This window comes from Artemia franciscana, chromosome 8 (assembly GCF_032884065.1).
Source record: "Artemia franciscana chromosome 8, ASM3288406v1, whole genome shotgun sequence".
NCBI classification, from domain to species: domain Eukaryota; kingdom Metazoa; phylum Arthropoda; class Branchiopoda; order Anostraca; family Artemiidae; genus Artemia; species Artemia franciscana.
The window spans coordinates 19,933,507-19,960,479 of NC_088870.1; the positions used below are offsets into that span (position 1 = coordinate 19,933,507).

Consider the following 26,973-nt stretch of genomic DNA (forward strand, 5'->3'; position numbering starts at 1 on the left):
GGGCCGTTGGGCTAAGTCAAAACTCAGTGTGTGCATGCAGGTTATCAAAAGGGAGAATCAGCAGTATCTCAGAAAGAAATTAAATGATGAAATCGAAACTTTCAGGGCAAGAGGAGGGGATGCCGTACAAAATTAAAACGGCACAAGTTATACAATATTACTACTAATACTACTACCTCTATCACTAATACTGCTCCCAATGCTCCAAACATTACTTTTGTTACTATTGCTAATACCATTGCTAATACTAGGGATTTAATAAAACTTACAGGAATGGCGTGGGTGGCGTTGAACTGAATTAAAATGTGAGTTATCGAAAGGTTGTATTGGCAATATCCCTACAACACCTTAGGGTATTAAGCTGAAACTTCCAGGACTATCAGTATTTCAACCAGTTTTGCAACTACTTCTACTACTACTACTACTTTTGAAATAACTTAAAATAGTTTAAGTGCATCAAGGTTGTCAAGATACCAGGAGTAGTATCTTTGGAATCAGATAGGGTATAAAGTAGAAACTTTCATGGAAAGTTTATGTTACTTTCAAACTAAATCAAAAGGCTCTGTGGGCATTATGGTTGTCAATTTAAAAATTGATTGAGCATATTATTAAAAATTACTGAAAAATTTTGTTAAACATCTGCCAAAACCTGGATTCTTTTAGGGAAAACCGAAAAGATTTAAAATATTCTAATCTTAACCAATGAAAAAGACTATGTCGGTTAAAAACGAACAAAATTAATTTCGAAAGTCTTTTTCCACAAAATAAGTTTTCTAAAGAAAGGTAAAGAGCAACATTAAACCACAGAGGAGCATAAACCAAGTCAAATTATTTGTTCAAGCATACAACTACTGTAAGTAAATTAATACCAAAAAGAACAAATGTTATTATAAATAACCGCGTCAAACCTTAAAGGAGCAGAAACTAAGAGGAATAGGGTTGACAGGCCAGAACATAATTTGTAAATATTTCTCTTTTTAAATTTAATAAATCCAAAGTTATTAAGACTTTCAGAAATAACATAACATTTATTAAACAATCAATCCACATTCATTTGTTTTTTTAGTAGCCTTGGTCATGACTTTTTCGATATTATAAGAGATTAATTTAAAAAAAAAAACATTTTCCACAAAACAAGTTTTTCAAAGGAAAGAAAAGAGCTCCAATAAACCAAAAATGAGCAGCAATAAATTAAAATAATCTTCCAAGAACAAAACTAACACAAATCACATCAACAAATAAATGAAATCTAAAACAAATAGAAATCAGACGCAAGGCTATAGCGTTGTCTATAGTAAAGGCCATACGGCTCCAATGTTTTATTGCATATAAACTTCAGAGAGGGCCCATTTGATAAGAAATCGGTTGGTTCTAGTGCCCTTTTTAAGAGTCATAGGTGATCGGAGGGCAAATAGCCCGCCACGCCCTTTTCCCCTAATACATCGGAAAAACTCTGGGACACAACCCCCCGAAACATAGGGGCAGCCGTTGTAAGTTATGCCCTGGGGGCATATACGGTTCTTAGAGAAAGGATGCTCGTATTATTTCAGAGAAGGTTCATTTGATTGGAAATTGAAAGTTCTAATTCACTTTTTAAGAGTCAAAAGAGATCAGAGGGCAACTACCCCCCACACTCTTTTTCTCCAAACCCAAAAGATAAAAATTTTGAGATAGCCATTTTATTAAAAATAGTTCAAACATCAGATAATAAAAACTCCAGGGTCGACAAAACCCCCAGGGCCCGAGGGCAGGCGTTATAAATTATGCCCTGGGGGCATATATGGTTCTTATAGAATGGATGCTTGTATAAACATTAGAGAGGGCTCATTTGATTGGAGATTTAGAGTTCTAGTTCACTTTTAAAGAGTCAAAAGCGACCAAAGGGCAACCAGCCTCCCCAAGTCATTTTTCCCCAAACCCATCTGACAAAAATTTTTAGTTAGCAAATTGAGTAAAAATAATTAAAAATAAGACAAGAAAAACATCTGAGTCAACACAAACCCCTAAAGCCCAGGGACAAGTGTTCTAAGTTAGGCCCCAAGGGCATGAAGGTTATTATTTAAGGGGAAGTCGTATAAACTTCAGAGGTGGCTAATTTGATTGGAAATTTGAAGTTCTAGTTACCTTTTTATGAGTCAAAAGGGATCGTAGGATATCTACACCCCCCCCAAACACACAAACACCTTCTTTTCCACAAATGCATCCAATGAAAATTTTGAGATTGCCAGTTTGTTCGAAATAGTCCAATGATGAGACAACAAAAACTTTGGGATGAACATATCCCCCCACCCTAGAGCCCGGGGGAGGGTTGTAACTTACGCCCTGGGGGCATATAAAATTTATGAAAGAAGTGGTCGCATAAACCTCCAAGGGGACTCAAATGATCAGAAATTGAATGTTCTAATTCCCTTTTTAAGAGTCAAAAGTGATCTAGCCCCCCCCCGCCGACCCTCTTTTCTCCGAATGCGCCCGATTGAACTTTCATACAGCCATTTTGTTCAAAATATACCAAAGATCATACAACAAAGACACCCATCAAAACCTGGGGGCAAGTGCTGTAAATTATGCCCCAGGGGGCATATAAGATTTTACGGAAGGGATGGTAGTATTAACTTCAGAGGGCTAATTCAATTGTAAATCGGAATTTTTAGTGTCCTTTCTAAGAGTCAAAAGTGACCAGAGGGCAACTACCCCCTCCCAAGGCCCCTTTTCCCCAAATGCATCTGATCAAAAATTTTGAGATAGCCATTTTGTTCAAAATAGTGTGAAGATCAAACAAAAAAGAAAACAACTCAGGGGTCAACACAACTCCCGGAGCACGGAGAAAGCGTTGTAAGTTACGCCTCAGGGGTAGATAAGGTTTTTGTAAGGGATGGTCGCATAAACATCAGAGGTGACTCATTTAATTGGAAACTAAAATTTCTATTCATGAGTCGTCAAAAAATATCGACGAGCATATAGCCCCCCTCCACGCTCCTTTCCCCAAATACATCCGATCAAAATTTTGAGATAGCCATTTTGTTTGATATATTCCAACGATCAAATGACAAAACTTCAAGGGCCATATATCCCCCCCCCCCCCCAAAAAAAAAAAAACAGGGGAAGGGTTGTCATTTATATCCCAGGGACATATAAAGTTTTTACGCAAAAGGAGGTCGTATAAACTTCGGAGAGGGACTCAAATAATTAGAAATTGAAAGTTCTAGTTCCACCAAGCGCCAATTACGCAGCAGGTTTCAGACTTTTACAGTGATTATATAAAAAAAAACTAGTTTTTTAAACTGAAAGTAAGGAGCGACATTAAAACTTAAAACGAACAGAAATTACTCAGTATATGAAATGGGTTGTCCCCTCCGCAATCCCTCGCTCTTTACGCTAAAGCTTTTAATTGTTTTAAAAAGCAGAATTGTGGCAAAGAGTCAAACTTTAGCGTAAAGAGCGAGGGAATGCGGAGGGGACAACCCATTTCATACACGGAGTAATTTCTGTTCGTTTTAGGTTTTAATGTCGCTCCTTACTTTCAGTTTAAAAAACTAGTTTTTTTTTGTATAATTTCTGAACGTTTTTGAATTAATGCATGTTTGATTTTGGCTCTCCACACATAAATTAATAAAATAAATAACAAATTGCATATTAATTCCTTTTTTGGCTAAATGGCTTTCTCTTAGTTTTGATCAGACGATTTTGAGAAATAAGGGATGGGGAAGGAGGCCTAGTTGCCATGCAATTTTTCGGTTACATAAAAAGGCAACTATAAATTTTAATTTTGAACAAATTTTTTTATTAGTAAAAAATATACGTAACTTAAGAATTAACTTAAGTAACAAACTTTTATATTCATTAATTTTTATTATGTATATGAGGGGGTTTATACCCTCGTTAGTATCTCGTTCTTTACACTAAATGGTAAGTTTTGTCCTAATTCTTTAAGAATGACCCCTGAATCAGAAAGGCCGTAGAATAAATAGTTGAAATTACTTAAAATACTATAGCATAAAGAGCGAGGTATTTATCTCCTCCTAAATACTTCACTCTTTATGCTAAAGTATTTTTAGAACCCCTCATATGCGTAATAATCTCTGTCCGTTTTACGTTTCAATGCTACTCTTTACTTTCAAATGAAAAAAATTCCATGTTTAATTTTTCATTGTTTTTTTATAGTAATTTTAGAAAATCCTGCACCCTTTTCATTGAATTTCTGTTTCCCCCTGCCATATTTCTCCAGGGAAAGATCCTCCCACATAGCCCGCTCCCCTCAACCCCAGCCCCAAAACCAAAAAAAAACCTGAAAACGACTGTACACTTCCCAATAACCATTATTATATGGAAACACTGGTCGAAGTTTGTAGCTTGCAGCCCCTCCCCCAGGGACTCTGGGGGAGTAAGTCATTCCCAAAGACATAATTATTATGGTTTTTGACTATGTGAAACAAAATGGCTATTTCAAAATTTTGATCTGTTGACTTTGGAGAAAAAATGAGCGTGGGAGGGGGCCTAGGTGCCCTCCAATTTTTTTGGTCCCTTAAAAAGGGCACTAGAACTTTTCATTTCCGTTAGAATGAGCCCTCTTTTGGCATTATAGGACCACTTGGTCGATACGATGACCCCTGGGAAAAAAAAAAAATAAAAAAAAAAAAAATAAATAAACACGCACCCATGATTTGTCTTCTGGCAAAAAATACGAAATTCCACATTTTTGTAGATAGAAGCTTGAAAATTTCGCTATAGAGTTCTCTGATACGCCAAATGCGATGGTGTGATTTTCGTTAAGATTCTGTGACTTTTAGGGGGTGTTTTCCCCTATTTTCTAAAATAAGGCAAATTTTTTCAGGCTCGTGACTTTTGATGACAAAGACTAAATTTGATGAAACTTATATATAAAATCAGCATGAAAATCTGATTCTTTTGATGTATATTTTAGCATCAAAATTCCGTTTTTTAGAGTTTCGTTTACTATTGAGCCGGGTCGCTCCTTACTACAGTTCGTTACCACGAACTGTTTGAAAGAAGAAGACAGAATCCAAACTCTTGTTTGCAGTGATTTTTGTTCGTTTCAAGCATAATTTGCATAATCAATTTAGATTTCACTCGTCTTAAGATTTATTTATTCATTTATATTAGTGCCTATTGTATATTTGTTTGCTATGATTGTTTATTTAATTTCTGTCCGTTCTGGGTTTCATTTATCTTTAATAGTAATTTCTTGAATTTATAAATTATATTAGTATTTGCTGTATGTTTGATGGTATGACTGTTTATTTAATTTCTGTTCGTTTTGGGTTTCATTTATTCTTTAATAGTAATTTCTGGTCGTTTCTGGGTTGACTTTTAACAGATATTTGTACCTGCTGATCAGCTGTACCTGCTGCCTGCAGCCTTTGCTTTTCTTTGAAAAACTTTCTGTTTCGGAAAGTTTTTTTTTAATTAATTACAATAGATAACCGAGTCAAACTCAAAAGGGACAAAAATAAACATGAGCAGGAGTGACAACCCCCATGCCTTCTCAACACCAGAACATAATTTGCGCTTTACTGAAAAAAAAAGACCATGGATAATCAGTTAAATATCCATATACTGCTATTTAATAGGTATTAATAATTTGTCATTTATTAAAGTACAAAAAGTGAAAGCATTTAAGATCTATTTTGTAATGTATATAAATGTATGATTATATTTTTTCTTCGTATTTTCGTTCTTCCGTACGTCAAATATAGCCAGTGTGGTCTCAAGACGTATTTATTGAGACGCAGTCACTGGAAACTCATTGGTGATTCAGAATGAGAATGCTCAGATGAAAATACCATCCAGAATACTCGGATGATATTTTCATCCAGAACAGGCATTACCTTATACATACATCCCTTTTACTATAAAATTTTTGTAGACTATAGGCCAACTCAGATAAATGATGTATTTCAATCCCAATTAACAATTCTCGAGAACACAGGGAAGATCTACGTAAAACGCAAAACAATATTTTAAATACAATAACGTTAAGGAAAAATAAAAGCAAGAGAGGCACTGTAAGCATACAACAAACTACAGCGTATATTTTACATACCTGTAAGAAAAGTGTTTATATTCTAAATGAAGTATATTATGAAATAATGCATATCCATCACACAAACGAATACATATCCAAATTTTTTTTAATGCCTTATCGAAAAAAGACTGCAACGAATCAAAAATATCAAGCGTAATTAAACTCTTTTTAAAGTGGCAGAAAAAAAAAGATTATTCTAAAAACTATTTATGGTAGCAATTAACATTAAAAACAATTTTTGCACATAATATACAAAAATGTTTGCACAAAAGAACAAAAGATAGGCTTAAGAAATACACAAGATGCGACGTAAGCAATCCAAGTAGCTCGAAAATGATAGTGACGTGCTTTCTAAGGAAGAGCGCGATTTGTTCCAAGGCTTCTCTGACAAGCATCGCATTTTCCTACGATGACGCATTCCCAGAGAACAAAAAGATTTCTATAAGGTCGATTGAGTAAATAGCGTTGGTGGGACGATCAGATATTTTTCACGGGGGTGGGGTGGGGTTGAAAATATTAAAGCAATATTGGGCAACAAATTACCAACTTTTCTGGAGGTCTTCGGACAAACTTTGTTGGGAATACCCTTTACCTTCTCTCCCTGTGTGTAGGTATAATACCATCTCTCTTTAATTCGACAGAGTAAAAAGTGTTATTGGGAGGATCAGATATTTTTCACTGGAGGGAGTTGGGGATATTAGAGCTATATTAGGCAACAAATTAACAGCTTTTCTGGAGGTCCTCGGACGAACTTTGCGAGGAATACTATTTACCTTTTCTTTCCCTGTATGGAGGTATAATACTACCTCCCTTGATTAACTCATGGTCATAACAAATATACTTTCTATTACGGCTTTTATTCAAGCATTTCCTGCTCTTTGCTCCAAAATGCAGTAAGATTTATCTGATAAGCATCATATTTTCCTGCGATGACGCACACCCAGAGAAAAACAAAATATTTCTTAAGGTCGATAGAGTAAAAAGCCTTGGAGGGAGAGAGATGTTTTTGAGTGGGCGGAGTCGAGAATCAAAATGCAATTTTTGGTGACAAATTCCTGACATTTCTGAAGGTGGCCGTCAGACTAACTTTGGGGGAGAAATTCTCAATACATTTCTTCTCCCTGTGTCCGGGCATAGTACTTTCTCTCATGATCATAGCATTCATAAATAAGAGCTATATTGAGAAGGACAGATATGGAGTCTAGCAAACCTTCCAACATTCTGTAGTTTTAACTAATCCCACGAGTAACTCGATATTAAATATCTAACGTTTAAAATATCAGCTATTGAAACAGTCGAACCTGAATCCATCTTACCCAGCGGTTTTTATCATGTTTTCATGACTTTTAAAATAGGCTGTAATAACAAACTGTAAGCATGGAACCACTCAGCCCAATAGCAATCAAAACCCTAGAAAAGGAATTTTGATGACAATTAGTATATTAAAAGAATGTTTATATTGATTCCAAATGTATAAAGTTTAATGTTACTCAATAAAAGCTACGAACTTGAGAAAGTTTGCCTGATTTTTGAAAAGGGAGAAACACACCCAAAAAGTCAATCGATCTTGTTGAAAGTCATACCATTAAAATCAGCATATCAGAGAACCCTACTGTAGAGGTTTCAAGCTCCTATCTACAAAAATACGGAAATATGTATTTTTGGCCAGAAGAAAGATAACGTATGCGTGTTTATTGTTGTTGTTTTTTCGCTCTCGTCTCTTTTTCTAGTGGTGATCGTACTGAAACAATGAATATAGAAGATCGAGAGAGTGCTCGTTTGAACGGAAATTTAAAGTTCAAGTGCCCCTTTTAAGTGACCAAAAATATTGGAGAGCAACTAACCCCCCCCCCATGCCCTTTTTTTCCTCAAAGACAGCCAATCAAATTTTCAGGATAGCCATTTAATTGGGCATAGTTGAAAGGTCCAGCAAATATGCCTCTGGGGATGACATGACCCCCCACAGCTTCAGGCTGATTTGAAAAACGGTCTGAGATTAAGTTACAAAAACAAGTTTTATCGACTGAGAGTAAAGGGCAACATTAAAACTAGCAGAAATTTTTCCGCACATTAGGGGGGCTGCCTCTTCCTCATCCATTGCCTTTAACACTAAAGTTGGACTAATTGTCTTAATTCTTTAAGAACGACTCCTTAAACACAAGAGCCGTTGAACTTCAACGAGAAGTACTTTTAAAAAACTTGAAGACTCAAGTGTAAAGAGCGAGGGCTGAGGAAGGGGTAGCACTCCTAATATACGAAATAATCTCTGTTCGTTTCAAGTTTTAATGTTACTCCTTACTTTAAGTTGAAAAATTGTTTCTTTTTTTTATTTATCGTCTGCCAGGATCTACTGCTAGTTATAAAATATTCCAGAGTCTTAATAAAACCTTCTTTCATCTCGAAAAAACGTTTACTGCTGAGACAAAAACTTACTACAAAAAAATATAAGATAAACTGAAACTTGAAAACATCAATGATGCGATTAAGACCTATCAAACAGTAAAACTATCACAGTCAAAAGATTAAAATATTAAAACTCGAGCGTCAAGTACCTAAGTGGCCACTTTATTTCTGCTTCCGATCTCCACTAGCATATCATGGCTGTTGTATATAATCTTAACTGGCAATTTTATTTTAAAACTCTCCACGTGTAGTTTTTCATGACACACTAGTAAAACAGCCTTTCGTCCAGAAAAAAAGTGTTAAGTAGGCTATATGACGTAAAACATAAAAGCATACTTCAGCCCCAAATAGGCAGACCAAACCCCAATGTGCCAAAGAGGCAGATGTATTTTACACAGCATGTACGAATTAGATTACTCTTGTGGGGTTTACAGCCCCCCCCTTATTTTTTTTACTGGAGAATGTTATAAGAAAAAATACTGGAAGACAGTTAGACAGGGGCTTATCAAGGATTTTCGTTCGGGGGAGGGGGTAAAAATATTAAAAAACGCATCAAAAATTTGTTAAGATGCATTTCTGTTACGTTTTTATGGTTGGACGAAAATCTCAGAGGGAACCATGCTCAGAGTAACACCCCCCCCCCCTGACTTTTTTCAATAAGACAAAAGTCGAACTGGCATTTTATGTTTTATTTTTATATTCATGTAACCCATTTTTTTTATGATTTACCACCACACTATATTGCCAATGCCGCTCTGATAACAAAAATTTCAATATTATAGTGTAAACACTTCGTCCGTTACCCAAGAGCATTTTTACGGGTTGTGAGTGTTGAGTTGACTTTAAGAGTTTACCATTATTTCAAAACTTAGTATTACTCTTTTTCATTATGAACAGAAAAAGTACTCCAGCATCCGAGATTTGTACGTAATGACCTTAATGTCCTTTATGGTGGTTAGAAGATCATTTATCAGAAACAAATGATTGCACGTATAATTTATCAGTTAGTAGAAAGTTTTTTTTCAAAGCTATATATTTTAAGAATCTAAGTATATTGTAATTCCGAATATGCAAAACTTATATTAAATCCAAATGGGGAAGAAACTATACAATTTTCAATAAAAACAATTATCACTTACAGAGTTGTAATACTGACAACAATTTTGCTAGCATAAAGCCTCTTCACAGTTTAAACACACAAAATGACAATCTGAAAAATAGGGGGGGGGATTTCTAGCATCAAAATTGTTCTAAGTTTATTTTCTAGCATACAAAGAAATAACTTAACAATTAAATATATTTGTCTATGAGCTAAACTCTCTTGAAATCGTGAGTAAAGCATCTCCTCCTCCTTGTAATCAAAAATAACACTATACTAGACCCTTTTCAGTGGCATCAATTGAGTGAGGAGGGAGGAAGTCCGTGCCCTCCCCTAAATTTTAGATAATATCTGCAATATTTCTATTTAAAAATATCTCTTTGTATTTTCACTCACAAATTTAAAAAAAAGTTACACCTCTCCCCCTAAATTTTCGTGAAATGACACCACTGGCCTTTCTATTGATACTTAACAGGAGTACTTAACTCCAGAATTCTTGCTTGATGCTCAACCTTACTTGCAATACTTTCCGCTTGAGCTTGACCACTCTTGTCTGAGGGAATCAGACCAGTTTCAACCCTATCAACAAAGGGCAATGAACCCCCTGAAAACGGTTGTACTTCAATATTATCAATGTATCTTGTAATTTCACTAAAACCACTACTATTATCCACTGTTTGTATATCAGGCTTTTTAACTGGGGTTTTCAAATACATAAGGAGTTCATTTAGGTCACCAATATTCATAGTAACTTGCTGCTTCTCATTCTTCTGTGGAGACTGTAACATACTCAAAACGCTACTAAAGGTATCTTCTGCCACTGATTTTTCACCACTAGACTTTACAGGGGTTTTCAGCTGAGCAAGGACTTCATTCATATCAGCCAAATCTACGCTAACATGAGGCTGGCCTGTATCCACAGAATTAAGCTGATTCAACAGCCTGTTGATAGTATCCTCGGAGAGGGTCTTGCTACTGTCATTATTGATGTCTGCACTTGAACCTAGAACTTTACTAAAAGAGGTAAAGCTATCCTGTGAGTTCCCCCAAGCATTTTTGGCCATATTAGTGCACTGAGAGATACCTGGCTCATGCTGGATTGTATTAGGGACCTTCGGAGAGAACAAAGCAGGCTTTAAAAGCATATTTTCAGGGGACACTTTTATTGGCGTAGTTAACAGATCAGAGATACTAATATTAGAAAATTCACCATCCAGCAGCTGAAAGGGTTCTTGGCCTGATTGTTGCATTTCGATGTTGCTCAGTGGTTCTAACTGGTTTAGCACATCACGACCAAAATTGACAAATGGCGATGCACCAGTTTCTTTGGACTCTTCAATAGCCGGCTGGTGACTTGGCTGCTCTCCAATTGTGATTTGAATGGAGGTGGGAACAGGCAGTACAGATGAAACAGACATAGCAGTATCAGGTAACAAAGGATTTCTATTTTTTGACAACTTTCGAGGTCGAATCTTTTTAGTCCTATTCTGCAAGTTACTCATCTGCTGAGATTCGTCTGCACTTTCACTTAGTGTTTTGAAAGCTCTTTTTCGAAAAGGTACAACAGGATGTTTAAAAAAGTTTTCATCAGCACTAAGACTAGGAACTGGCGAACTTTTAGAATTTGGAGAAAGTGTTTGGGTTTGCAATGGTTCAAGTTTATGGGTCATTCCAGGACTGTTTGCTAAAGGACAAACATGACCACATTGACACTGAAAATTTTTTTGATTTGATGGCGCCCTTGCTTTTTTACCTACAAAACTTCTTCCAACAGATAGTAGAGCTTCCAAAACGCTATTTAAGCTTTCTCTTGAACTTACTATCGAGTCTTCAAAATGGTAATTTAACTTTAAACTTTGTCCTGTTCCAAAATATGAATACAGATGCCCAATCGAAACATCGCCACAGTCATTTTCATTCCACCCAGTTTGTATCTTTTTCACTGTTTCTTCTTCAGACAGACCATCAAAAAGGTTTTCAATTTTTTCTGGGCTTTCCTCGTCTTGGCTATCAAACTCAATGTTGCCATGTTCCAAATATTCAGGTTCAGCAAAAGGCTGATCAAACAAATTATCTTGCTCCCAGAAGCTTTGATTTAAAGGGTCAAATTGCAGTGGAACTTCGACATGAGTTTCGCTAATCACTGCTTCGTCACTTTTGGGACTAAAAACATTGTCTTCAGCGCTCGACTCGACTTCTGTTCTTAGATTGTGTCTTTTTTGGTAATGATCAAAGCTGATGTTACCTTGTTTAACTACGTCAACTTCTTTGACCGCCGGAATTTTAATGATAGAGCCTTTAAGTGGTGCAAGTTTTAGAGTATCAGTGTAGTCATTGTACTGTTCTGCCTGGCCAAGTAGGCTCTCTTTTAATCTGATCTTGGGGGAGGACCATCTTTTTCTAAGGAATTTAAATACTGATTTCAAGGATTTTTCAACAGGTACGTAAAGTTTCAATAGCGGATTATGAGCTGCGCTTTGCACTTTCCAACTTGAACGGTTTTGACTTGGATAAAATTCAATCCAAATTTTTTCAGGAGTAGCTTGTGCACCAGACATTATTTCACTTTCATTTAATTTTCTTAAAGCCTTACAATTAGGTGTGAAAAATTTGTAATACTTTCCCTTCACTTTAGTCTTGGCAACGCCTTTGTGTACAAGTTCATTAAAGGTTGCGGCGAGGTGTCGGTACATTCTACTGATACCCAGCTTTTTCCAAAGCTGACTGAAATTGACTATACAATAAAGCTCAGCAGCTATTTTCGGAGTATTCTTAGGAAATTGTACAAACTTTTCTAACTTATGAAATGTCCTATAATAAAAATCTTTTATTTGTTCTTTAGTTTTTTTCTTTTTCCTTAGCTGAAAAAATTTCATGATGGCAATAAAATCCTTCCCATATTCATAAACTGCCCTAAAAAAGCACCGAATCTCATCTGCTGACCACTGCTCCCAAAGTTTACGCTTTCTTTTGCTATCTATGCCACTAGTCACTTCACTTTCATCAGACTCCATGGGAGGCTCTAGAACAGAGCTAGAAAATGGCTCTAAAGAAGATTCGACCGACGCACTAGGTGCTTGTTTACGTTTCCGTTTGGACGCTGGCTCATGCTCATTGTCCTTTGTTTCCACAGATAAGAATTCGTTCGGAGTCGCCATTACTGTAAAAAGTGAAGTAACTATTAACACAGATCACAATAAAAAAAAAAAAAAAAAAAAAAAAAAAAAAAATAGAATCGAAGTTACTTCATCATCAGACTTTTCATATTCAAGCGTTTCTTTGATTTTTAATGAATATCAAACACCTGTCAACAAAATTTCTGCAAAGCTAGATGCAAATATTAATTGTAGTTAGTATATGAATGTAGTATATTTTTTTTATGGTGAAACCGTCAATCACTAATAAGATTATTTGGTACTTGTTGGTTATTAGAAACATATCTAAAAAGTGATGTTTAGTTAATCCTAATGAAAAATAACAAAACATAATGATAAAATAATGCTTTAGAAACCAAACTATGGAAACCTAACCCCCTCCCCATCCCTAATTTGCAAATATAGTCCAAATTATACAAGTCAGATGCATTCTAACAGAGTCCAATTCATTGTATCATCCATCACTTGTTTTTGTAGCTATGAAACCGGTTTTCTGAGATGTAACCTAAGCATAATTCTTGAATGTGTTTTTTTCAATAACCGACAAGTACCTTATTTGGCTCGAGGTATTTTATAAAGGGCAGAGTAGCCGACACGTAATTGACCATATATATTCAAATTTTACTAAAGCTGAACGATGAGGTGAAAGACAGGCTAAAGGCATGGGCAGGAATTTTTAAGCTACCTCTGTAGCATTTATCTGCAAAGCAGACCAATGTGTAGGTTTCATATTAACATATCTCGTTCCTTTTTCTTTGTTAGAGTTTTCTATTTGTTTTTAAACACAACAACTTCAATACAAGAAATCTTTCTTTCAAAATCAGCAAAAACTAAAACCCCAATACCAAGGCCTAATGCCCAAAACCCCATGCCAAAAACCCCATGATGCGTGGAGGCAACTGTGATCCATGGGTCACAGTTATATCGTTAAACAAGTGATGATGTCTACAGAATCGGACTCACCAATCTTGAACAGTTCAACTAAATATTCAGTTTCCAGTTCCAATAAATTTAATTGTTATCATACAGATCTGAATATTTCCAATTCTGAAAAGATGAAAAGAATATACCCTATTTCTTGTACATGTATGATTGAGAAAAGACACCTGATACCACAACTATAGAGATTGGCCAGATTTAGTTGTATGAATTTCATCTACTCATCTATTAGTTCGGTTGTTATAATAGTTTTACCCCTTTGGTCCCTTTACGGACGTAGGGCCAACAGCAAACGACAAAAATACATAACTATAAGCTTAGCAAATAGTTCCCACCATGGTTGGATCTGATAACCCCTTCTAGCAAATACGCTTATGGAAATAACTTAGAGGCCTTCTCCCTTCATGAGGACAAACCTCTTAAAGGCAACACTATTGCCCTTCTATTATTTCCGTCAAAGTTCAGTCGAAATGGCAACCCCTCTGCTAGATATCTTAGTGAAAATATTTTGAGGGTGTCCCTACAAAAGTTGGATCAGATCCCAGTCCCCTAAAAATACGGCTACAACATTAATACCTATTAAGTTAGGTGGAGATCTGACAACTAGTTCTGGTAAATATCCTAATGAAAACGATTCAGGAATCCACGTTCCTCACATAAGTCAGGCCAGATGTGAACTCACAAAAAAGCAACTCAGAATCTTACTCCCACCTAGTTATCTGACCAACAGTCCTGGTGGATCTTGGAGCAACAAGAATTTACGAATTCCCTTCCCCACTAAAAGTCAAAGTTGGTACATACCAAAAAAGACAAAGGTCACTTAATCTTAAGAACCTTAATCCTACTTCCAATTGAATTTGCTTAGGATCCACTAAATCCTTTCTGCCAGATGCCCTGATAGCAAGAATTTAGAGATACCTTCCCTTTTATCCCCCCCCCCTTTGAACTAAAAAAAATGCTATAAGACACTAGCTCTTACTTGCAACACAGTCTGGTTGAGAACCAGCCATCTTTTCTGATAGATGTCCTAATATCATGGATTTTGGGATGATCACCATCCTCCTTCTAGAGAGAATGGATTGTGGCTGGGAGTCTAAATGAACCAACTGAGACATGTATTCACACTTCTCAAAAAGTTTTAACCTTGAATCATCATTTGAATTTATTTCTGTTCATCATTGGTTTGAAGTAGGTCTGTACTTCTCTTTGAAAAACGTCATTTGTGAAAATTTTGTTTAATTAATTGAAAAAAATAGATCCAACCACAGGATCCCAACTGTTGGGAGGGTAGGGATAAGAAGAATTTTTTCTTGGCGCAGTGGGTCAAGTGCCTTGGCATGGGTATCAATTATGAAAATGTTGGGAGAGGGCATGTATTTTTCAACCTCTAAGGGTTGCACATTTGTCATGTTTTTTTTTTTATTATTTTTTTTACGAAAATGCTATAAAAGCGTTTTAAAATGAAAATACCCAAAAAAGGTATTTGTCAAAATATAAGGGGAGGGCAAAGTAATTCTAGGATGAGAGGCAAAGGCCCTTTCCCCTAACCCCCATTGACACTGTTGCCCATTAGGATCACAGCCAAAAATTACTTTTCTTATACCAGCTTTTGTGATAAAAGGGTGGGTGGGGAGTGTAAAAAACACAAGAACAGTACATTTATAGGGCATAATATGACACCTTTTTCTAAATTGGCCGTTTCAAAAAATCTGGCAGATGGAGGGGGTTCTTGTCGCCTGTTTGCAAATGCCTAACTTCTATTCAGTTGATGGTCTTTCAAGCCATTAAAACAAAACGTCAAATTCATAACACGTCCAAAAGAGTCAAAACCAAGAACACAAAATGAAGAGCATAAGAGACTAATATATATTGAGATTTGCTACATGAAATTCAGTATTTCCATGTAGCAAGAAAACAATAGAGAGCTAAAAGATTTATACAAGGTTTTCAGTAGTTACAAAAAGATTTGCCACGTTAGAATTTGGACCTGTAAGGGCCAAAATGCTTTCGTGCAGTCCAAAATGAACAAAAAACACATGTTGCACTAATGCAGTGATTCCCAAAGTGGTCCAGGTGGCCCCCAGGGGTGCACGGGAAGCTTCACGGGTGTCTATTGGTTCAACAAAAAATGGGGGTAAAAAGGGGTCCATAAAATTTTATCTGGTTTCGATAGTGAATCAATAAAATGTTGGCTTGACTTCACCAATTAATATAGGCAGATATTATTTCAAGAAGCTCAGCAACTGTTACTTGAAATCGCTTGCATATTTTATATTCACTACAACATGTCAAGAATTGCAAAGCACTGCCAATGCCGTCACCACCTTCCACAATGCTTGTTTAGGCAGTGCCACTGCCACTGCATGAACTTGTTTGATTCTTCACCAATATAAATACGAATGCTAAGAATAAATGTTTTTAATTTGTTTCCGAAATTTTGAAAAGTAAATTGAATCAGTGGTACTGTTTGTCAGTGTTGGTAAAGTAAGTAATCACTTGCTTGTATGCTATAACTTCATACTTTTAATTTATAATTTAACAATTTATTTTACACGTAAAAAAAGCAAAAAATCAAATCTGTTCAGTCGTTCTCATAAAACTCTATCATTGATCTTAGCGATTTATTGCTTTTAAGATAAAGAATGAATTTGCTGACAGTTCCTTTGTTTATTTCATTGCGATACTTAATGTATTAATTTCATTGCTCCTTTTCTGTTCAAATAGCCATATTCTGTTAAGCAAGACCACCATAAATTTACTAAAACGATATTTTTTTAATGCATGGGTTGGTCATTGATATCATGGGTTCATAAGCCATCTTAAAAAAAAAATTATACTAGATTTAACTGCAATTCAATGTATCATCCATCAACAACATCTAGTAGCAAAAAATTTGAGTAAGAAATTGCACCAATCACTTCAATTTTTGATTAATGCAGTTAAAAAAATAAGAAGCAATGCATTGAATACGCGTCTATTTGCACAATTGTGCGATGAAAATGATGAAGAATTTCAGCGATTGCTCGTTTTTTTTTTTAGATATACATTTATTAAGATAAGAAAACAAACACTATTCGCCATTACATACTGAAGTACGCTGGTTATCGAAGGGTATAGGTTTAACAAGATTTTACTCAGTTTTTGAATCAGTATTAGAGTTTCTGGAAAGCAAGATCCAGACTTGAGAGAAAACCTGATCAATTCGAAAGCAGACATTGCATATTTGACAGATTTGCTCAAAAATTTAATTGTTCAAAAAATTTTATGACATTAACTTAAAATTACAAGGGGACAGTCTCAATTTAATAAAGCAAAGGGAGTAATTTCAGCTTTTCTTGGAACATAGAAATATATGAAGTAAAATAATAGTCAGCGCGAATTTTCCCAGTTTGTCACAGAAAGAATGTCTTGATTAGGATATTCGGACATACATTCAACATTTAATTGCCCTGCATGATGACTTCAAAATCAGATTTGAAGATATTCTGACAATGGATATACCACCATGGATCATAAATCCATTTGATGAAACGAAATTGAGCAATGTTATATTACAAGAGGAGCTATTTGAGCTTAGCACTAATGAGGAGCTGAAGGTGAAGTTTAAGAGGGTATCAAACATTTTGGTTGCAGGCAGTAATACCCAAAAAAATATCCTGGACTGTGAGTAATTGCGAGAAAGCTTTTGTATAGTGTTTCCCTCGTCATATCTTGTCAAAAAGAGTTTTAGTGTTGTTACAAACCTTTTAACAGGAAAAAGGAGTAGTTTCATTAAGTTTGTGCAATATGAGTTCATATGAAAATTCCCAACCATAGACTGGAATGCATCCAACTTTTCAATGCTTCAAGAGATACAAATGATATCAAGAGATACAATATGATACAAAAATTCGGAAAAAAAGAAAAAATGAGGTATTTGTTACTTACAAACAGGTGATCAGATCTTAATGAAAGTTGATATTTAGAAGCATCTTGTGCTTCAGAGCTCTAATTTTAAATCACGATCCGGTAACATTGGGACAGTTGGAGGGGGAAACCGAAAATCTTGGAAACCATGAAAATTGAGGCATCTTCATCTTACAAATGGGTGATCGGATCTTAATGAAACTTTCTAAATAAATTAATTATTGGCTAAATAGAAATCTGCTGATGAGGTTTTAATTGTTTCATCCTACGAAATATTTGCAATTTAGAATCAATGATTCAATTAATTTATTAAATGAGTATGATACCTTACAGCAGGTCAACGCACCTGCAAAATTTCCTTTTAACAGGAAATTATCACAGAATGGAGAGATCTGCTGTTATTCCTAGCCAAATTGAACCCTAATATTGATAATTGGCTGCCAAGTACATCCTTGCCATTAACAAATGTAACAAATGACTATTTTGTGATTGTTATTGTAGAAATGTAGAACTTACTTTACGTTATTAATTAGAAGTGTAATAATTACATATTTGAATAAATACAACACAAGAAATTATACTTTTTTTTTCTTTTTTCATTCTGATTATTTCCAAATAACATAACTGAATTCTTTTTTTGTTCCTTGTGCTGTGACTATATGTGAAAAAATCAAGTTGAATGGACACAATTTTTTGATTAGTCAATCTTATATTTTGACAAACACTCACTGCACAATCAGTTTATTAATCAACCAATCAATTCTTACTTTTTTCTCGAAAACTGTTAAATTCAGTGTTTGGAACTCAGCCACAAAGCAAATTTCCATAGGTAGATCTACTACTACTACTAATAACTCACAGCAACACCAAGCCACCTGAGGCCAACACAGCTCTGCACACTCCTCCTCCAACCTAATCTATTCAAGGCATCCCTCTTTACACCCTCCCAGGAAGTTCCCATTTCTTTAAATCTCTATTTATGACATCCTCCCAACCCAGACAATGACGACCTGCTTTCCCTGTAGCCTAAGACGGTTGGGCAAAAAGGACAATCTTTGGCAATCTGTCATCCTTCATCCACAGAACATGGCCTAGCCATCTCAACCTTTCTTTCATTATAGCCCTAGAAAGCAGGATTGAACCACATTTTTCATACAACCTACTGTTTGAAATATGGTCAGTCAGCCAGATACCCAGAACAATCAGTAGGCAATTTCTCTGGAAAACATCTAGTTTATTTTCGTCCGCTTTTTGAAGCGCCCATGCTTCAGAGCCATATTTGACCACTGTCATCACTGTAGCTTCCAATATTCTAATCTTGGTTTGCAGACTTATCTTCCTATTCTTCCAAACTTAATTTTAGTGTTTCCTCTTCATTTGATTCCGTGGTCTCCAATTGCCTTTCCTATGTTTTTTAAGACGAAGTCAATCAAAATGATCCATATAATGGGGAATAGAACACAACCCTGCTTAACTCCTGATTTAATACAAAACCAGTTGCTAACGTCATTTCCAACCTTACCTGCAGCAGTATTATTCCCGTACATAGCACAAATCACTTTAATGTGTTTGTCTGGTATACTATATAAGGATAAGAACTTTTCTAACGCTCTTCTATCAACAGAATCGAACGCTTGCTCATAATCAATAAAACTAAGGACCAAAGGTGTTTGACAACAAAGGGACTTCTCAATTATTAACCTAAGAGTGAAAACTTGGTCAACACATCCTCTACCTTTTCTAAAACTGCACTGTTCTTCCCTTAAAACTTTGTCTACAGTATCTCTCAGTCTAAAAAGTATCATATTATTAAGTAATTTGCTACCTGCAAAGACCAGACTAATGCCTCAACAAGTACGACACTCACTTTTGTCCCCTTTCTTACACAGTGGTTTAATTAAGGTTTTCCTAAAAACTTTAGGTACTTCCTCTTTTTCAAAAATCATATTCATAACCTTCAGTTGCTTATTTCTAACCTCAGAGCCACCATATTTAAAAAACTCACTTATCCCACTATCAGCATAAGGACCCTCATTATTTTTTAATCCTTTCAGCACTGTTGCTAATTCTTCCTCACTAAACAAATCTTCCTTCACATCCATGGTATCACAAACTTTTTTATTTTCATCTATATCTTTTCCTGCAACTGTATCTCGGTTTAGAACATTCTCAGAATGTTCCGCCCATCTCTCTTTAACTCTTTCCTTATCAATAATTGTGGCCCCATTCCTATCTTTAACTGGGACTAGTCTGCATTGACTACTCCCTCTCAATTTATTAACATGCCACTATAATATTTTACTATTATGCTGTCTAGCTGAATCTTCCAGATCCTCAGCAATTTTATCCATGGCCTCCATTTAACATCTCCTTAGTTCATTTTCAATGACTTCTCCACTTTCTCTACATTCCTTTTGTTTTCATATGATCTATCACTCAGATAATTCTTGTACTCACCCCTTCTACTCTCTTTTAAACATAAAGCTTTTTCACATATATTCCTAGCTGCAGTCTTGACAGTCTTCCCTAAGACACCATCAGCAACTTCACAAATTGTTTTTCTAAAATTGTTCCATCCATCTACCACACTTGAACCAGTAACACTTTTAAAGTGGTCTATGGGAAAAGAACATTTGGGAACATCTGCCCTCGTGGAATCGCACTCAACTATACATCAAACCTTTCGAATATTGATGGCAAGAACATAGTCTTTCCTAAATAAAGCTCAGATTGACAATGGACACAGAAAATCATATCTGTTGCAGTCAAATTCTGCCAGTCAGTCTATTGAGTAGGCTTACCAAATTAGATTTGAAACTCCCTTCCCCCAATGAGTTGCATACCATTTGCGAGTTCACTAAAACCATAATTAGGATAATAGTCAATCAGTTGCTGATCCTGATCTGAAAGTTGAAATTTCCAACCAATAATTGTCATCTTTTTTTCCTCCAATTCCAGTATTGTTTATCCCACACCTGCTTTATATAATGTATCATATAAGACGGAACGAATTCTGATTGCTGATAAAATAGTTCTAAAGGAACTTATATCCCTCAAACTGAATAAATCTGCTGGTCCAGATGGCATTTACCTGTGCATCCTTCATGAATATTGTACAGTTTTTATCCACTTCTTTCCCTGCTGTTCAAGCTATCATGACATCTTTCCACGTTACCCCTGGGTTGGAAAACTGCACATATCATTCCTATATTTAAAAAAGGTAGAAAGGACCTTGCCAAAAATTATTGACCCATAAGCATGTTAAGATTCTTGAAAGAATAATCAATTCTGCAGTTATTAGACATCTTGAAGGAAATAATGTTTTTCACAGCCCACAGCTTGGCTTTTGTTAAGGAAGATCTGTTGATACAAATTTCTTTGAATCATATGACAACATTACTAAGTTGCTTGGTATAGGGCTGCTTGCTGAGATGATTCTGCTTGACTTTTCTAAAGCTTATGACAAAGTTTGTCACAAGCCACTTGCATCTGCAATCTCAATGAGTTCAGTTGTTTGATCATTCTGGTAACTGAATTCTTTCTTCCTCAACAAAAATTTTGAGTGGAGTTCCTCAGGAAATGTTTTGTTGCTATTTAATATCTTCATCAATGATGCTCCTTCCATTATCAGTAGTAAATCAACTCTCCATGCTGACAACCTGGAGCATCTCGGACCAGCCTTGTCCTGTGATTATCATCCACTTCTACAAAATAATCTTGGGCTGCTTAATCAATGGGCTGAGGCTTGGGTTCTTGAATTCAATGTTGCCAAGTGCCACATCATTCACTTTGGCAAATTGAATCCTTATTGCTTTTACTTTTTCTTAAACCACCCACTCTCCTCTGTCAATAATGAGCAAAATCTTGGTGTCACTATTGACAATGAGCTAAAATTCAGCACTCATGCTAAGAGGTCTGCTGCTGGTGCTAATTCAACTAGGGAACTGATTAAGCATACTCTTTCTATCTGTTCCCCTAGTTATTAGTCTTCTATACAAGGGACTTGTGCATCCTAAGCTTGAAGTTGGAATGTCTCTTGCCTCCAAATATTTTAAAAAGACACAAAAGTTCTTGAAGATGTGCAGAGAAAACAAAGTGATATCTGGCATGTGAGAGCTCTCCTACCTTGCAAGACAATCACAGCTCAATCTCCCTACACTTGTTTACAGGAGAAAAAGATAGGATGCCATTTAAGACTATAAATTAATGGGGACTAATACTCTCCCAGCATTATTCCCCACTGTTGGTCCCAACTCAAGAACTAGATGTCATCACCTGGAACTTGTCAAGCAGTCTACCTTATCTAGAGTCTGCACTCAATTCTATACAAATTGTCAACAGCTGGAACAAACTATCTGAAGAAAGAGTTACTGCTGAATGCCTTGATGTTTTCAAATGAAAGTTGGATGCTGAGTGGTTCTCCAGAGAGTGTAAATTCAATTGAGATACTACTGATCATCCAACTGTACCTGGTCACAAAAAAAAACTTTGAAAACAACTCAAGTAATCATTCTGGAGCTCTACCAGGAAAAATCCTTAGATTTCTCCAGGCTGCAATTTAAGGTAACATTACTTAATTTATGATAATTTCATTTACTTTTAAGAATGATTTCTTCAGTCATGAAAATTATGTTTATTGCAAGCTGCAACCATTATTTGGAGTAATTTCAGGTCATTTTAAAAATGCCTGTCTGTTAAAAATCTATACTTAAGATTCCATTCTTGCTTAATTTCATATGGAGTAGCTTTGGTAGTGGTTCTTTTCTTGGAAGGACAACAATTTACAATACAAAAACTTTTTTTCTATTAAGTTTGAACAAAATATGACACTTGCTCTGTGAAAATAAATTACCTAGTTCTTTTAGATGTTTCTTCACATACAGCCCTCACACACTTATCTTATACAACTATCATCACCAAACCTGTAGAATAGGATGGCAGGGAATAGTGGGATTCTCCCTGGACTTTTAGCTCTAGAATTGCTCTAGAATTCTCCCAAGATAAATTTTTGATTTTTACCATTAATCAAAGGAAAACACTACAAGCACAACCAGTAAATACCTTAAAGAGGCAGATGCTATCAAAAGCTGTGTATTGATCCAGGGTAAACAGAAAAGTTTCTTGCTTTCCCAGTTCTATGCATTTTCAAAGTTTATTCTTGCTCCCCAGAGGTGGTCAGGGGGCCCCAGGGGTGGAGATCAAATATACTAAAAGTATATTTGGCAACAATTTATCCGTTTCTCAACAGGGAACGGATTCTTGTAGCTAATTTCACAACAGAACAACATCCTATGTACAAACACATGCCACCATTGTTATTATTACCATCATTTACAATATTATCACCATTATCATGCATGGGAAATAATATATAAAACAATTATAATTTCTTCAATTTAATATAGCTTGGTCTTGAAAACAGAAAAACCATGACTAATTGGTCAGAAAGATCTAAGATCTGCCCTCATCCTCCAAATAATGTGAAGAGGGCAAGAAAGAAGAAAAATAAGACTTGGAATAAATATATTACATGCATATGTGACAATCACTATGATATTTTGTAAACTTCAGAGATAAGTTGCACAAATTGACACAAAAACTTATTCAAGATTTTGATGGAGCTATTACCCTGGACTCTATAGCAAGGAAACTTTGGCCAAATTTTTGGCAGTTTCTGTTCAAAGACCAATCCTTCCTATCATCTAATACCTAAGATAAAATGGTTGCAGAAAAATTAAGAAGCTTGATGTGGATACAGAATTCAGTCTAGAAAACCTTCAACATAGGTCCTTAGAGAATCTACTCATTATACTGCAAATACTGTTTAAGTAAAATAATATTCATCAAATATGTATCTGAAGTTGATAAGGTTGTTGTCCTTACCTGAAAACTGTTTTAGTGTTTTATTAGATCTTCAATTAATTTACTAGTTGAAAGATAAATAAAATATTCAATTTTTTATTCATCATTTTCCAAGAATAATTACAACTTTTACAATCTAACCCCCCTCCCCCTAATGCCTAGATTATAGTTCTAGTCTACATACAAAACTCTACAAATTTTCATTTGTAAAGTTTTCTGAATGCCAACTCACATGGTATTTTTTTTATATAAAAAAGCTGTATACCCCTATAGTACAACAAGCAGTTGACTTTGCTATGACACTCACCTCCCCTCCCTTCAAGGATGACAAACAACTTGTTGGAAGTGTTCAGTGGTATGCAACCAAAATGCCATGTAATGTGAAGACCCTCTTTCCCCATGAGCGGCTTGCAGGAATAAAAATTCAAAACTTTGTTTACTGAGGGAAAAGGGATGATGTCCTCACAGCTTTTAAAGATATGCAAGACAACCCTAGCTTAAGCATTCTTCCCATCAACCATAACCAGAGAACCTGAGAAAACCCCAGAAAACTAACCAACAAACTACCAACTGCAGAGAGTGCTACCACTTCTTTTCCAACTGTGTTGCTCCACTTTGAGACTCCTTAAGCAATCAAACCATCCAGTCTCAAACGCCAAAGTAATTCAAACATGGTATGGACAGGGACTGGGGGCAGAGGAAGTGGCCTCTCCACTAGGACACCCCAGAGTCCTCAGTCAAACTTTGAAGTCCCCATTGGCAGGCATATCACAAAGAACACTCCTTTCACATATGCATAAGTTGATTTAAGGTAAGGTATGTTATCTTACCTTATATATCTTACCTATGTCTAAGCCAACAATCACAAAAGAATATTAGGCCTACCCTCTGACTCCCTATTCAATGTTGTTTCCAAACATAATAAGAGTCATTACTCCTAGCCCTAACCTAATCAACATGACCATGCAGCAGCCCCAGGCCTTGTGGCTGGGCTCATTCCACTGTAATTGATTTTTTCCCAAGCACCACCAGTCCTAGAAATGTCTCTGGGCCTGATATAGCCATAGGTTATATAATCTTATGAAACTTTGCTGTTCAAGTTTTTTTCAACATAACTTTTTTCAAGGAAAGTTTTTTTCAAACTTGCCTTGTTTCATATAGTAAACAGGCTATTGAATTATTGAACCAGCAAAGTCTTTACACAGTTTACACAGGGGAGGGGGATACCATTGTCACAGCAGTAGCAACTAGCCTATAATTAGAAACAGTGTTGAACAGGACATTTAATTGCATTTCTTTTTAAAATAATAATGCTTGGTTAAGAGTGAGAATACTTAAAGAAAAAACACAGTATACAATATAAATTGTGTAGGAAGAAAGTAATAGAGTAAAATAAGCAGTATCTAATTGACCAAAATTAAAAACTCAAACCTTCACTTCTTGTTACCAAATAGAATTGGGAAGAATTATATATGTCAATGAATAGCTGCAAATCTAAGCTATGCATTGATATGGCTATTTTTAAAATTATTTAAGATCAAACACTTGAAATCATTGCTTACCTAGAAGGACCTCTTTTGGGAAATATTGTTATCCTACTTTGATGCATATATCCTTTCAGTATTTCAGTTTTATTTACATATTAAAAGAAAGCTGGAAGTCTTTGGATTCAAAAAATGCAAATTTTATTGCTTGATATTTACTTTGTATAAATCAAAACTTTTAAAACCATTTTTTTTCTAATTACTTGTTGAAACTGAGACCACATTTTGAATTAAATGATGACAAATTACTTGCACTGGGCTGGCTCTGGTGAGAGGTGTACAGTAGGTCTACAGTAGCATTGTGTCATGCTGTAGTAGAATATAGGCAGTAGGCTACAAAAACCTATCTATATTCTTCTGGAATGCTGAAGAAAAGTGGTCTTTACCCAACAAAGGATTTTTAACCTAGGCTATTACCTTAATTATGTTAATTTGCACTTTGGAGCAAAAAGGTCAAACAGATTTGTATTGCAATATAACATTATATTCTCTAGACTATTTGACATTCTAGCAAAATTCTATAGGAGGAATTCTGTTATCTTAGAAAGTAGTTGTTTCAGGTGAATGAACAAGAATTTTACTGAAAACTATGTAGAGAGTTACCTAGAGGTAACTCTACACAGTTACCTAAAAATTTGGATAAGATTTATATTAATAGACTATTCAGGTAGGTAAGGAATAAAGTCACCTCAATAGTCAGAATTGCATCCTGAATCCAAATTTAACATGCATTTGCATTGGAAATTAGCTTTAACCCCAGCCCTATACATACCAATTCAAACTAGGCTAGGCTATATATTTGTACATTAGGTGGCTTGGGTGTAAAGTTCAAATTCTTACCTCTATAGCCTAGTTAGAATTGAAACCTGAACTTGAACTAAATTTAACACAGCCTATGTTTGGACCAGAAATAAGCTTTACACTCCCCCCCACAAAAAAAGTGAAAATATATGCCCTGTATTGGAATTTACCCATAATTGGTATATAAGTTTATTTCTTAGATACCTGATTAGTCTGTTAATATAAACCTTGTCCTAAAATTATAATTAACCTAGAATAAAACATCTATTTTAAGCTTTAAAACAACCAGACTTTTCCTAGTCTAAATGAGCTGACAACTACCACAAAATTGTTTCATATCTATTGCAGTAAGATTAAAAATGGTTCTTACTATAAAAGCAAAAGTATTAAACTTGCAACAGAAGCAAAAGTTACTTAGACTATTTCTTAAATTTAGGAACAATTGGGCGAATGTCCAAAAACCACAGCTACTTCTTCGCTATAAGATTTCGGCGCTTGGATTCTACCAGACCACAAGAGACTCCCTTGGGTTAGGAATACTTCAATTTCTAATTACAAGGCAAAAGTTAAAAGATAAAAAGGATAGAATAAAAAAACAGATTGAGAATCTTTTCGTTCCCTTGCACAATGCATACTGATGATTCCATACTTTCTGGTCCGAAAAAAAAAACTTCAAATTCAATGCTTAGATTTCCAGAAACTTGATATAAGGCAAACTGCGATATGAATAAGTGGTTATAATACTTTGTAACCCCTTTTGATCTCTGAGCTGCTTTTACTGATGGTTTTTGTTTTGCTTAATATAAATAAATAAGTAAAATAGAGATTAAAGTCTGCTTTTTTTGCAACCGACCTGCAAGCACGAACCGTGAAAGTTGAGTACTTCAAATTTAGTGTAGAATACAAAAGTTTTTTCCCGGCAATTCAAATTTTTGCAATTCTTTAAGTTCTGCTGCCGCATTGACAGGAATCCATGACTGTTCCATATTTTGCAGTTTCATTGCAGAAGCTGCTTTGCAAAAGCTACTTTGTTGTAGCATAGCTTATATATAAGGTGTTTTAATATACGACAGCAGTCGTATTAAAAAATATTAAGAGGCCTTAAATCTTGGACCTTTTAAGGTTTATAACAACAGTCTGAATATTTCACTTTTACACCTTAGTAAAAATTTCATTTTTTACACCTTACTCAAAATGAATAAAAGACTCATTTTGACCGTT

At 35.4% G+C, this 26,973-nt stretch overlaps 1 protein-coding gene across 5 annotated transcripts in view; it reads right to left on the bottom strand.

The window, feature by feature from the left end:
• Positions 1 to 26,262, bottom strand: part of LOC136030107 (transcription termination factor 3, mitochondrial-like) — a 45,761-nt gene extending 19,499 nt beyond the window's left edge. The window contains exons 1-2 of one of the 5 annotated variants that reach the window (XM_065708776.1): positions 26,167 to 26,259; positions 8,432 to 12,705 (exon numbers count right to left, since the gene is read on the bottom strand). In XM_065708776.1, the coding sequence (XP_065564848.1) occupies positions 10,004 to 12,703 (2,700 nt within the window). In that variant the 5' untranslated portion in view covers positions 12,704 to 12,705; positions 26,167 to 26,259 and the 3' untranslated portion in view covers positions 8,432 to 10,003. Of the gene's footprint in view, positions 1 to 7,359; positions 12,706 to 26,122 lie in introns of those variants that run through there. The other 4 variants (XM_065708775.1, XM_065708780.1, XM_065708781.1 and 1 more) reach the window with 4 other exon arrangements.
• Between the last annotated feature and the right edge of the window lie 711 nt (positions 26,263 to 26,973).